Genomic DNA, 13585 nt, shown 5'->3' with positions numbered 1-13585 from the left:
ATGGCAATTTGGGCCAGTTGGTTCATGATCGAAGATAGGCGCCGAAAAAACAAGGACGAGAAGAGACGTAAACACTGGCCAGCGTTTATGTCTCTTCTCGTCCTTGTTTTTTCAGTGCTTATCTTCTACCAGGCTCACACAAAACAGTCTAAAGGGTGGAGTCTTACTTGTGGCCACCTTGGATGTTGCTGGGTTTTGTTGTTAACTTTCTAAGCTGAGAAGGAGAGTGGAACTGTCGTTTTCTTTTAGTGTATCATGTCCAGAGCATGCAGGAACCAAACCTGCTAAGTCGTGGTGAGGTTACTAGAAAAAGATATTGTCTCGTAATGGCTGATATTTTTTTTTTTCTAAAGCGAAACATGTGCTGCATGCTTTTTATCATCAATTAATATAGCAGGGTTTCTGAATTTTTAGTATTTTTTAATTATATTTATTAACTTTCTCACATTGTGGAGACTTTAATAGAGTGCTCCCTTGTGGTGGGGCTGCTCCTTGGGGGGATGCTATAAAAAATTTAAAAATGATGAAACTACTAAATACGCTAGGGTACATTTTCGTTGTGTTTTATTCCGCATTTTCATTTGCTTTTGTGTGTTGCTGTTTGCCCCCTTGGACAACTTCTTAGTTGTGTCATGAGCTCAAGTTCTGCCTAGCTGAGCAAGACTGTCGTATCTCAGTGAAAGAAAAACTGATTGATTTACAACCAACAGAGTTAGAAATTATAATTGAAGCCTAGTCATTATGTAGCTATACAGTATTGCAACCATTGATGACTCGTCCTCTTCCAAAAGTGCTCTTTGTACCTTTTCGTTTTCTGAGTACCATATTTACGCGAATGTAGGTCGACCTCTTTTTCAATTTTTTTAAAATCTGAAGTGGGAGGGTCGATTTATAATCGAACCAAAGTGTTCCAACGCCGACGAAAACGAAACAATCGCGATATCAAGAACACCTCGACTTGTTACAAGTTCAGCCGGCTGTACCTGTTGCATTGTGCTATTGTGTGCTCATTTTGCAAGCTATTTTTTCTTTTATTTGCACGAACGAGTATTATTCATAGCGGCTTGCAAGTTAGCCTGAATGTACAGCATTGAGCAGCACACGGCACGCCCCACTCCCGGGTGTGGCGGCACTCCTTGTAAGAGCTACTCCAGAATAGCCACTAGAACAGCCTCGCGCCTCACTTCCCGCAGCTTCTTTTCGCAGTTTTTCGCACGATTAACGGCCGCACGTCGTTTGATAGAGTGTCGTGATTATGCTGGAGTGCCAACCATGTTTTTTTGTATTGACACGCGTGATGGGGGCAGTTTAGGTTTTCGGTGCTCGTTCATGGCCATTCTTCATCTAGAAGCAACCAGCAGCCGCGCTGCTGGATGCAAGTTCGACCCTTCAGTGCGGGTGGTGCTCCAGTAGAGTCTGCAATGGCGCAGGATCTTAACTGTGACGTTCCGGAGTTAGGGGTCGGACAGTGATGGGCAAAATACATGCAAATATGTATCGAAATACAAATACAAATACTTCGTCCAAAAATGTATTTCATTACAAATCTAATTACATTTCCAAAAAAGCATTTAAGTACAAGATACAAATACAACCAAATGTATTTGGTCTCCTCCAAATACTTTTCCAGATACATTCCTCAAGATTTGCGTCAGTGACTTCAGGGCACCTGCAACGGTTTTCTGGGTATCTCATTTTAATTTTGCATCGCCTACCCGGGAGTTAGTGCGAGGCTTTAGTAATGCAATAGAATTATAATCACAAAAAATGTAATCAGCTTGGACGTCATAGGTGAAAAAAGTACAAAGCTTCAAGCAGCTTTTTTTGTCGATTACTTTTTGGTATAGACCAACAAAGAATCGAGACGCGCAGCACTAGTTTGAGAATTTTTATTGTTGCAACTCGCACCAGTTACGAAAATCTGGACGACCCGTGCATTTAGAATGTTCCAGGCAAAAATATGGATGGAAATCAGGCTGGAAAGCATAACAAGTTGTCACAGGGATCTATTTAGCCAGTCTGCCTGTGAACGTCGATTTCGTCACTTTTCTTGCCCTGGACTAGCACCGTAATCACAAAGTCACTAAACTCTTGTGCTTGATCGAGAGACACTGCATTCGGTGCAGAACATAGTTTTTTTCCTGCTCTGGACAGTGACAATAAATTTGAGGGATGTATTTTCGCCCACAAAATTGCATTTAATTACAATTGTATTTGAAATACCCATGTTTTAGTATTTAAATACACTTGTCAAATATATTACCCAATTTGTAATTAAATACAAATGCAAAATACAAAAAGTATTTGAAATACGTATTTCAAATACTTGTATTTGAAATATTGCCCATCCCTGGGGTCAGACTTGCAACGTACACGGCAGAAGTGTGATTACCGAGCATGCGCAGAAGATGCGGTTGATGCTGTCATTTGCCAAGTGCGAGATTTCGTTGGATGACGTCGACGACGTGCTTTGAGAACGTAGCAGTATGACCGTGGGACTGACATCACCGCCACGAACGGATTGTAGTCTAGTTGCGGACAGAGTGAGAACAGGGAGCAGCCTCAGTTGTCTCTTCTCCAGCGTGAGCTTCCTAGTTTCGTGTTAACGCCTGGGCATCTCACGCGCCTCGCGTGTGCATGCGTGGCTATAGCACGTTAATAGACATCGATCGCGTGCTGGAGGCTGGGCTTTTGAAAGGGATACCTTGCCGTGTTCGCTGTAATACGCCTCTAAAGTGTTTTTTTCTTTTTTTCTTTTCTTTCTTTTGTTGGTGCACAATGTGGGGGTTTACTTGCAATCGAGTTGACTTACAATCGTGTAAATACGGTAATTATAACTGCATCTTCATTTCGCTGTTGAATTTTCTCCTGTTAATGTACCAGACCCCTCTTCAATGTCGCAATGAATTTGTGGGTATATCAATTTAAAAAAAAAAAAAGAACTGTCCGTCTCTTTGGCACGTATGTTAAGGGGGGACATGGGCCTAAATTTTTTATTTTTTTGAAAAAAATCATTTTTTTAATTTTGGGGTTTTCAGTTTTAGAAACTAATTATACACCCTTACACCAAATTTGATAACCATACGCCAAATAGTTACGTTGATATAAAATATTTTCAACACATTGTGAGGCAGTAGCAAAGTAAAGGAGCTCAATGTTTGAATGCATTTTTTTCGGTTCCACTTTTTGCTGCAAATTTCATACGAAGGAATCTTTCGTTCGAAGGTGAAAGTATTCTGATACCACAATCAAGATGTTTCTGAACTAAAATTTACTCAGGAATTGGGCTATCTACTTTATTTTGTTTTAAGTTGAAGTCCTCAGTGATGAAAAACTAAGTTTTCAAAAATTGACAGAGGACATATATGCATCTCATAGTTTGAGGTAATAACTCTTCCTAAAATATTTACATTTAAGTTATTAAAACTAGATAGCCCGAGGTCCCATATCCCCCACTTTATATTCAAGCAGTCAAAATGATGCTTAATAGCTTGATTTGCATATCATAGATTTCTTAAAGAAAAGTGACACATCATCTTATGCAGGTATGTAAATTTGTCCTAGAGAGCTGGAAGTTTGCATAGTACACCTACATATGAAGCTAAATCTCAACAAGGTACTGCGGTGGGCTAGTTGGTTCATACTTTGCGCTGTTCAAACACTAAGCTAAATCTCCCCTGCAAATTTCATTCCGATCACTTCAGTAGTTCAAAAGTTTGACCTCTAGCCAGTGTCCCCCCTTAAAGTCGCACGACGTTGTAGCGTCATCCGACGACTGTCACGCTGACGACGTCATCACAGTGTTCACGTGACGACGTCACGGCAAACCTTATAAACGCCAAGTACTGGCCCTGCTAATGCTATGCACTTAAAACTAAGAATAAAGTAATGAGCAATCAGTGTCTGACGTAGGACGAGGTTTCGAGCTCAGCCAGTGCAGAGCACCTCTCGATGCTTGTTCCACACGGCGATTCGCAGCCATCGGCGATCCGTGCCCGTCGACGAACGCTGCGGCCAAGGACGCCGTAGGCGACGGGGTGGCGGAGGTCGTCAGCGTGGCTTCATGTACTACCGAGGTCGGGTCGGCGACCTCCAAGATGTCGCTGGAAGAAGACGCGGAAGAGGACGATGAAGACGAAGAAGTGATGGAGACAATTAGGGAGGCGGAACCGACGGTGCCGCCGCTCTTTGCGCACCTGACGTGCCTCGTCAAGACAGGGTCGAGGGCTGGCTCCTGTTCCCTGACGACTCTGCCAACATGTCTCGGTACGTCTTTCTTTTCGTGGAGAAAGCTAGTTGGTGATGCGTGTGCTAGGGCCACCAATTATAAGCCACTCTCGAGAATGACGACCCTCCAGCCATCTTGGCGCTTAAAATCGTTGTTGCCAGCTGCCTGAAGCTTCATCAGAAATCGCAGGAAATGGATCCTGTCCTCCAGAAATCTTAAAACAGTCTGCGAAAAAACTATCCAATGTTGCCGGAGCTTCCTGACATTGTGTCTGAAGCTCGGGAAATCGCATTATTGAAATGTAGGGATCGCCAATTATGCCTGCTCTGCGCTAAGCAACAAAATGGCGGTGCCCGCAAGAAAACCAGGGAATTCAGTGCTGTCACTTTAAGCGCAGCCCGATTGGTGGCTCTAGTATGTGCTATTAATGTGTCATGGGTGTAGAAAGTATGCAGTCTAGTTATTTTAGAACCTTGAGTTTGGTAGGGTTGTAAAACTTGGGGTACATATTTTTGTTGATACTTTTTTTGTGGATATGCTGGTTTTTACTGGCATTTTACAGAATTTATATTTACAAGATAAATTAACTACAGAGCGTAAAAGGGGAAGGGGAGAGAGGCTTTATCACAGCTGAAGTTTTGCGCTATACTTAATTTTTCGACCATTTTTTACATCATTGTAAATGGAAATCTACTCTTGACCTCAGGCTTATTTCTAAAAAGAAGGTTGTGTGTTGTTTTGCTTGCAACCTATCCATTCTTCTTACAAAAGGAAAGTAATGTGCTTCAGTATCATTATCAATAGAGTACCTCGTTTAGCAATGTATTCCCTTTTTTCATTTTGGGAGGTGTGCTAACTAGATGTTGGCATCTGCTCTAAAAGTGTCTGTGGCTGCTCCAAACCAATATTTTTTATCCTGCTACAAAACTGCTACAAACGGTCAAGTTGTGATCCATCACTGCAGTCTAGACGGCGATCTGAGCTCTAGATTTTTTTTTGCAGTGCACAGCAACGTGTAGACTACCAACCTACGAGCAAATGAACGACAGGCAGGCACAACTGCGGCAAGGTCTCCACTTGAGATCGTCCTCCTAAATCTTCGGTCCCAAGTGTTGATTAGGGTATGGTATGAGAGCCCCGTTCTGACGCAAGATGAACCGACTATATAGCTGGCTTCTAGCCGTTTCCTCTAACGCACTCCTGTGATGAAAGAGTGTCGTACAAGCGCTCCGTCGGCGTTCCGACGGACTTCGCATCTTCGCCAATTGAACACAGGTCTCAGCCGAACGCCGTTACACCACTCATGTCTAATCTGTGTTCTTTGTTGCCAACCTTGATTTTTATTCCCGCCGGAGCACCATCTTTGGCAGGTCTCTTGATTTCTATTCCCGCGTACCAAGTTCATCTGTCCAGATTCACTGCATAGCAACATTCAACACATTCTCTGTTACCTTTGCCACAACAGTGCTGCAGATGGGCAAGTTCTTCACAAAAGAAAAACTTCAGGATTGTGAAATGAATTGCTGGGGCTTGTTTGTGTGCTTTTGGCTCGATTCAAACTCTTTTTTTTTAATGTTGTTTTTTGTTTTCGACATTTTCCTTTCGTTTCAGGCGAAGTGATCGACTGCTTGGACAACTCGCAGCCCACGCTGGACCTGGAGGACGTCAAGATCCGGCTGGACTTCCTCTGCCTCACGCTTCCGCCGGATGTGGAGAGGTTGTCCTCTGGGAGAACCCGCCACCCCTCCCCCTCCTCGCCAAACATGGACGCCGAGGGTCAGCATGCTGATGACGACGCCGACAGCGTTGCTTCCCTCAGGCGAGAGCTTTGATTAGTCGAGGGGGGGGGGGGGGGGGTCTACACTTCACCGTGGTGACCTAAATTCTTCAAGCGCTGCACCTGGCCAAGCTTATGATGATAATGATTATAACAATGATAATAATAATTATGCTTTATTTTTGATGATGATGATTACAATTAGGATGGTGGTTATGACGGGGATGGTAACGATCGTGCGGCTTTCCCCTTTGTGTCGAGGTAACTCGAAGTATCTTCGTGCTCTAGTGAAAATGTGACTGCGAGAAATGTATTGTAATAAATGATGATTAAATTTTTTTTTTATGTAGAGTGTTATCTGTGAGCAAGCTGTTGAAACAAACTTTTGTCTTATGGTCTCGCTTGTTGATGGCACGTAGAAATATATGTTTAGGCAGCTTCTGTTTTCATCTCCATCTCCCTCTCTACAAGATGTGAGATCTGTCATTTATCGCTGCTTTTTGGCGGATGGTGAGATCTAAGAATTACTGAAAAAACTTTCACTCTGACGACAGCAAAAACAATGGAGTTGCGTTTCGAGAGGAAAATGATGACGAATCTCTGTAACCCGATGGGTCACTAAAAGAGAGCAACCCTGTCATGCAGGAACCACTTTGTGCGCGGTACCGTGTTTTGGAAAGTATCATACAAAGAAAGTTCTAAGCGATAGCTTGCGGACACCAGTCAACTTTTTTAATGTAAATTAGTGTGTCCTCGGTGAATAAATGCACTTCATAAGGCTCAGGATTCTTCGTTTGCAACATCAATATCTAAAACAGCAAGCTTCAACTTTTTTGTCTTTCCTGTTTCGCTGCGTGTGATATTTGCAGAGCTTTTGTGTTGAATCCCCAGCTAGCCCTAACCGGATTATACGTCGCCAAAAGGTGATCCTTTCCTAGTTCGTTTTGTTAAAGTACAGGATTGTTTTGTTAGTGAAGCAGTGCATGGTAGGAGAGGAAGAGGAATGCTAGTCTTATAAATTTGTTTTTCTCTCAAAATCTGGGATGTGTAATCAAAAACTGGTTCGTATTCAATGCTTTATGAATCTCATGTGTTTACTCCGAGTACCCATTCACCAAAGTTGAAGAAATCATTTCATGTTCCTTTGAGCAAAAATGAAAAAACAAATGCTGATTTCGCGACTCATAGCTGCAGTGTACACTCAGTTGACAAGAAGGGCCTGATTCCATGTTTCTTTTTCTTTTTTTTTTTTTTAATTTTCTGCAGTTATCAGCTGGAGTCGCCCAGGGATCCACTGCGCCACCTGCCTGATTTTCAGAACCAAGTGATCAGCAAGTGCATTGAAAAGGTGTGGCATCCTCTGGCTGCAATCTGCCGCACCCGTCATCATTAGGGGTGCTTGTTTCAATCATTGTGCTGTAAAAGGGGAAAAAAATTTGATTGCAGGATCAACTTCCGACATATTGTGGCAACCTTATGTTGTGTAGAGAGGATGTCTATTCCAGTTCAGAGGAGGTGTCATTTCAGCATACTGTATTGTCGTGCTTGGCTGTCCTAAAAAAAAGTTTAAGGTAGAAGTTTGGGTGTGTGCTTGATTGAAGCAGGAGGTGGAAACATCTCTTTTCGTTTTTGTTTTATTTGTATTTTTAGCTGTTCTAGAAAATTGTATGTTTTTAAATTCTGTTTTTAAGAAAATACTTTGCTATTGCATTTTTTTTAAGAATAAACTAGCACTTGGCACTTGTGGTTTTCTCAATTAAGACTGGTTTTAACCAGTAACATCCATTTGCTGTACCATTGGCTTGCTCCTGATTTTCTCAATGGGTAGAATGTTTTGCTAGTTGAGAAGAGGTCCTAAGATTGAATCTTGGACCAGGCGGCTTCTTTTCAGCGGCAGACCAGTTGCCTAGAGGGTGTGCTCCATCTCAGGCGGTTGTCACTTTATTTTTGTGTAAATCTTTTTCACGTTTGGGACTTCCCCTAAATCGTTGTATCTCATTGAAGTTCTACCACTTTTTTTCTGCCTTCTTTTCTTTCAACTTTTCTTCGTGACAGATGAAATGGATGCTGCGGGACGAAATGGCGTCGGCCGCCCTCGGCAGCTTCCCGTTGACAGCTGCAGCGCTCCATATGGTGTCGGAGCACGTGCAGATGACCGCACGTGCGCGGAGCACGACGCGTCTCCACGCGGCCACGGGAGCTCCCGGCTGCCAGGTGCGCAAAGTCCCGCTGCAGTTCGTCTTCGGGCCCGAACAGAGCTTTGGGAAGTTCCTACAGGTGAGGCCCCAACTTGTTCATTTTTAGCGCAGAGCGTGTTTTGGAATTGGTTTTCAAGTCTCGAGCATCATGAAAAGTTTTTGAAAGATGATACGGGGAAGTTATGTGACCCAAGTTTAATAGTGAGAAAACTTGGATAAAGTAATTTAGGCGTGTCTTCTTGTCTGGCAAGTTTTCCTCTAAGGTCAGCAGAAAAATTTTCTGCTAAATTTAGGTCAAGTCGCACTGTGATGCCACGTGGTACCGCAACACGACGCAGTACACATCATGGTGTCCCGTGAAACGGTAACATCACCTTGTCACTTGATGCTGTGACATCACATAACATGACACAGTCACTTCATGTGACCGACATCATATCACATGATCCATGGTGGTGCCAACCGTGTGATCACCCTACGGGATGGTGGCACCAACCCCAACAGCCAAAGGGGCAAAACAGGTGAAACAGATTAAAAGAGATTGACACAAGCACATGACACATTCTTCTTCAATTGGCTTTATGCAAAGTATCAAGGTGGTTCTTTCTTCATTTTATTTTGGCAACTATGCCTTTTAGCTTTTTTTCTAACTGTTTGTAGGGCTCCGACTTGCTGGTGTGTCACAAACATTTTATTGCAGTTTTTGTGCTGAGCAACTGTTTCTCAATAAACATAAAAACGTTGATGTCCTGCCCCCACATAATGTTGATCGTTGCTGTTTAGGGCAGACAAGCTCTAAGGTCAACGAATCTCAGGGAACCGAGTGCAGGAAACTGAAAGTCAGCCAAGCTTGCAAGGCATCTTTGACACGACACAACCGTGATTATATGCACAGTTGCCGACCGATTTTTCGGACTCCAATGATTCGGACTTGTTTGATACTTCGGACCTAAAGGAGGAACCGTAACCTACTCGGTAGAAATGGTGCATATTCACGACCGATGTTTCGGACAGCTTGAAATCTGAAAGTTTGATTTTTCGGACAAAATTGTCTCACGCGATCAGTGGGAAACACCACCGAGTACTGCTAAGTCCTACAGCTAAGTGACGCTGTGCTACAGCGTCACTTAGCTGCTTTTATCTGCACATCATTATTACCATTTTGCTTTGTTCATTCACCATTCTGCAGTCGTGAACTTGCGCCTTTCATCTTGTCTCGGTGAATTGTGTTTTTGGACTACGCTGCCTTGGACATCATGGTGCCATCTATTCTTCCATCTCTGCGAAGTGTCGCTAAGAAGCGTGGAAAGTACCCGACCATAACGCTAGAAAAGAAGGCTGTGATTCTCAAAATAATAGAAAGTGGCCGAGTGCAAGCAGAGGCATAACCTGAAGCGAGGCACTATTGACGGCTTTTTTAACCCGCTTAGGCGTAATAAAGGCAATGTTTTTCATCTGCTGATATTTCGGACTGGTCTATTAATGCGAAAGCATTAACTGTCTTATGGAGCGAACCGACGTCATCAGTTTGAAACGTGAAAACGGCACCTTAAACCCTTCTCCAAGTGAAGCCAGCTCCCAGCTATGAAACCACGCAAAAATCCTAGACACGGCACCTAGTTTCCTCGATCCCAAAGAGAGGTAAAGCTGATAAATTTTCTGCTGCTTCAGTCCCATTGGCTGGCGCGCGTCGACTAGGCTCCGATTGGCCGCTGCGCGTCAGGTTTCAACAATTGCTCAACCGATGGCGCTGCGTGTCCTCAAGGCAGCGGCTTTACCGTTCCACTTCCACTCCCAAGGTCAGCGCACCGTACATCACAGACGAAAGAAGGGGGCGAAGAGTGGCGTGCATGCTTTCACATTCACAACTCGTAAGAAGTGCTTAGGTGTACCTCAAGCCTTTTTATTCGGACATTTTTCCGGTCCCTGCCAAGTCCGAAAGATCAGTCACCAACCGTATACCAATGTTTTGAAGGCAGAATCTGCAGCGTGTCCTGTCTTGGCTGTTTCAGGAGTTCAAGCAGATCTCCCTTCCCGGTTACCGTCTGGAACAAGTGGACAGGGAGTTCTTCTGCCTGGTCTTGGACGACAAGGACTCCAAAGTCGTCAGGCGCCCCTTCGGATCTCTAGTTCCGCCGCTAGGGGCAAGTAGCCAAGAGTGTTCAATGGCCAACAGTCTCGCTTTGAACGTATTCAGCACGAATGCGTCCCATATTTTCTGCTTCACTGTTCGCATGAGTAGCCAGCAAGTAAAGACCGTTCACACATTTTTCGTTTAAGAACGATGACTTCGTTTCAACCGCTTGTGGCTGCTTGGGACCGCTCTGCATAGAGCAGGGGTGGCCAGGCTGACCCGGCCTGAGAGCCGCAAACAAGACCACGAAACTTCAAAGAGCCGCGGGGGGCTGCAAATTTCTCCAGAGCAACAAACGAAACTCAAAAACTGCTTTTATTCAAGCCGATTCAAAAGCAGTCCAACTGTACGTAAGGTAGTAGTAGCACAAGACTACCAAACCGCAACCTGTCTTTCGATTTAAAAAGTGTTCCATTCTTCTTTTTTGGGGAAGTGCTTGTATGACCGGGATGAAGGCGTTGGAGAAGGGGGGGTTAGTAGGGGACGGATTCGCGAGCCACACTTTAACACGCGAAGAGCTGCATGCGGCTCGCGAGCCGCAGCTTGGCCACCCCTGGCATAGAGTATACGCATCATTCTTTTAGCGTGGGTTTGAAATAATTCAGACAATGTTATAAAGTGCCATTGCTCGTCGACAGTGCGTAGATTTTATATTGCAAATGCCGCGAGACTTTAAGTCTAGTTTTGTGCACATCGGCAGGGTTCGAGGAACCCCTGTCAGGTGGCGCCTGTTTACCAGTGTGTTATCTGATCAAAAGTGGTCACAAGCGGTTGCAGCGCAGTTGATCGCACTCAAATGCAAATGGGTGAACCAGCCCAAACACATACCTCTGCACGTCTGCACATGCACGGAAGTGAAAGGTGAACTGGACGGCTTTTCTTCTTAACCTGCAGCTGAGCAGCAAGGCACTGGCAAGCTCGCTTGAGCGTGACGACGAGGATGATGCTGTCAGAGAAACGAGGAGCTCTCGCCAGAAAGGCGCCGCTGCTGCATCCAAAGTGAGTACCTAATTACTCGACCAAACTTTTTTTTTCGGTTCTCGTTCTTTGCCTCTTGGAGCTTTGGACTTGGGTGAACTTAATCTGCATCAACAGGCGACTTGTTTCTCAGCTGTGGATGAGAAATTTAGCCATTGCAGTACAGCTGCTAGCCTAGGGTCTTTAGCATGCATCATGTAGTAGTGATACACGACCATACGTCAGTACGATGCTCATCCGAATCGAAACGGACACGGGTCCGTTTTTGGACTGCACTGCAGAACCCAGAATTCCTGGTTTCTGCAGAGCGGTCACAGCAGCCAGAAGTGGTTGAAACGCAGCAGCCGGAAGCGGTTGAAACGCAAAGTGTGAGGCCGAACTGTTGGTTGGTGCCTGACACGGTCTTCCAGTGTGGCTGAGCTATTCTTGTTTTTAATGCAAAAGCATTAACTATCCCATGGAGCAAAGCTGGAGGCGTCTGTAACCGTGAAAAAACGCGAAAGAAATGCCCATTCTCCCATTGGCTGAGCAAAAACAGCTCCTAGATAGGCATTGGCGGCCGCTTCACGAAAGCGTGCGCTCGGCCGCCGCTCTCATGTCGGGCATTGCCAGATGGGATGGGTGGGGAGGGGGAGTGAAGACGGGGGCGAGGGTGGCTGCTTTTGCTTCTGCTTCTTCCCTCGGTGCTGAGGAACTTGGCGGCGCCTGAGGCATCTATATCGTCAGCGATCGGAACCTCGGCAGTAGTGAAACATGGCCGTCTATGCCAGTACACTGCAGACGAACTAAAGGAACAGAAGAACGACATGATGCTTTCGCATTCGCAACTCATAAGTGCTTAGGTGTCCTCGAAATTTTTTTCTTCTTTTTTTGTTTGTTTAGATTTTTTGTCAGTTCCTCTTTCTCTCTTCATCAGTTTTGTTGCCCAGTCAGTCAGCATGGATCACCATAATAATGTTTCATACGGAGAACGTGTGAATACCCTAAAAATGTAAAGCTTCGAAACGTCAGGCACATTGAAGAAATTGGGTAGAGTCTGCAAAAGTACCCTTTCTTATTACTTACCTAGCCAGGTGGAGTTTTGCCAAAATGTTTACTTTTAAAGATGTAAACGTATGAATAGGCTAAAGATGAGTTGTAGAATGTTGTCACACGAAAACTTGCGTGCGAGGTGATGGCGTAGTGAGGCTATGAATGCAGGAAAGAGTTTGCTTCACAAAACAAGTGCCTCATTTGTTTTGTGTTTTGTACAAGAGTCTATTGCAACCTCTAGAGCACCGTTCGTAGAGTGGACCAGGAAAATGCCAGATCACATTTAATGTCCCCGTCGCAGGATGTACTTGAGACTTTTAATCCGATCGTCCTGCTGCACCTCTAACAAATAGCGACGCTAGTCGAAGCTAGTCTGAAGACTTATAAGAGGATCCTTCTGGAAAAATTAAGGAGGCAGCGGACAGTTTATTGAAAGACTAGGCTTCGGTACTGAAGCACCTTGTAGTGTAAGGCAGAGACCAGCAGTCAAATTGTGGGCGTTCCCTCGCAGCTCTCGGACGAAGACGAATCAGAAACCGGCGAAGGCAGAGCTCTGCAGAACACTTCGTTTCGAACACGGCGACGGCAAGTGAACCGCAGCATCCGTGCCAGGAGCGCTGACGGCAGAAACGACCAAGCCCTGTCGGCGCCGCTAGACCCTTCACTAGCCGTGGACGAAAACTCCAAGGGAGGTGCCAGGACCCCGGGCAAGTCGTGCCCTTCGGAACTTCTGGACCTGTGCCGAGTCCTTAGGGAAGAGGCGCAGACTCGGGGCAAGGAGGACATGGGAGAGAGTCGGGGCATGTCCGCGGAGACCGTCGCTCAGGAGCCGAGTGTTCCCGAAAAGGTGGGCGTAGTTACGCATCTTTCTACAAAAGTAGCATGGCAGGCCAAAAATTTATGTGCTGTTTAACGGAGACGTCGAAATTGGCATCTCCAGTCAACCATTCTTTAACATAGAATTTTTCTTCCAGGATTATCCTGAAAAAAGATGCTGCATCGCGGATGAGGTTTGTCGTCGGAAACAGATGTATCGCCATGGGCAGAGGTTATGTCATGGACAGATGTAACTTCATGGAGAGAGCATGCATCGTTTTCTTGCAAAAATTTAGTGGGGAAGATTTCTAATGCAGAATGCGATCCATAGCCGATTGTCATGTAGTTCTGTAGCGTTTTGCTGTAACAAAAAGTAGTATTTTTTGCCTACAATTTGCGAAGAAATGAAAGCGATAGCTGTA

At 45.0% G+C, this 13585-nt stretch overlaps 1 protein-coding gene across 1 annotated transcript in view; it reads left to right on the top strand.

The window, feature by feature from the left end:
• The window catches only part of LOC8036995 (KICSTOR complex protein SZT2), a 169139-nt gene that overhangs the window by 65394 nt on the left and 90160 nt on the right, over nt 1-13585 (top strand). The window contains exons 30-36 of the mRNA XM_042289347.1: nt 3979-4266; nt 5840-6047; nt 7272-7353; nt 8061-8282; nt 10216-10347; nt 11232-11336; nt 12859-13194. Coding sequence (XP_042145281.1) covers nt 3979-4266; nt 5840-6047; nt 7272-7353; nt 8061-8282; nt 10216-10347; nt 11232-11336; nt 12859-13194 — 1373 coding nt within the window. The remainder of the gene's footprint in view (nt 1-3978; nt 4267-5839; nt 6048-7271; nt 7354-8060; nt 8283-10215; nt 10348-11231; nt 11337-12858; nt 13195-13585) is intronic.

The sequence above is a fragment of the Ixodes scapularis genome, unplaced genomic scaffold (genome assembly GCF_016920785.2).
Source record: "Ixodes scapularis isolate PalLabHiFi unplaced genomic scaffold, ASM1692078v2 PGA_scaffold12__126_contigs__length_90152505, whole genome shotgun sequence".
NCBI classification, from domain to species: Eukaryota; Metazoa; Arthropoda; class Arachnida; order Ixodida; family Ixodidae; genus Ixodes; species Ixodes scapularis.
Note: the sequence above shows the minus strand (reverse complement) of the source record. Positions and strands in the feature narration are given on the sequence as shown.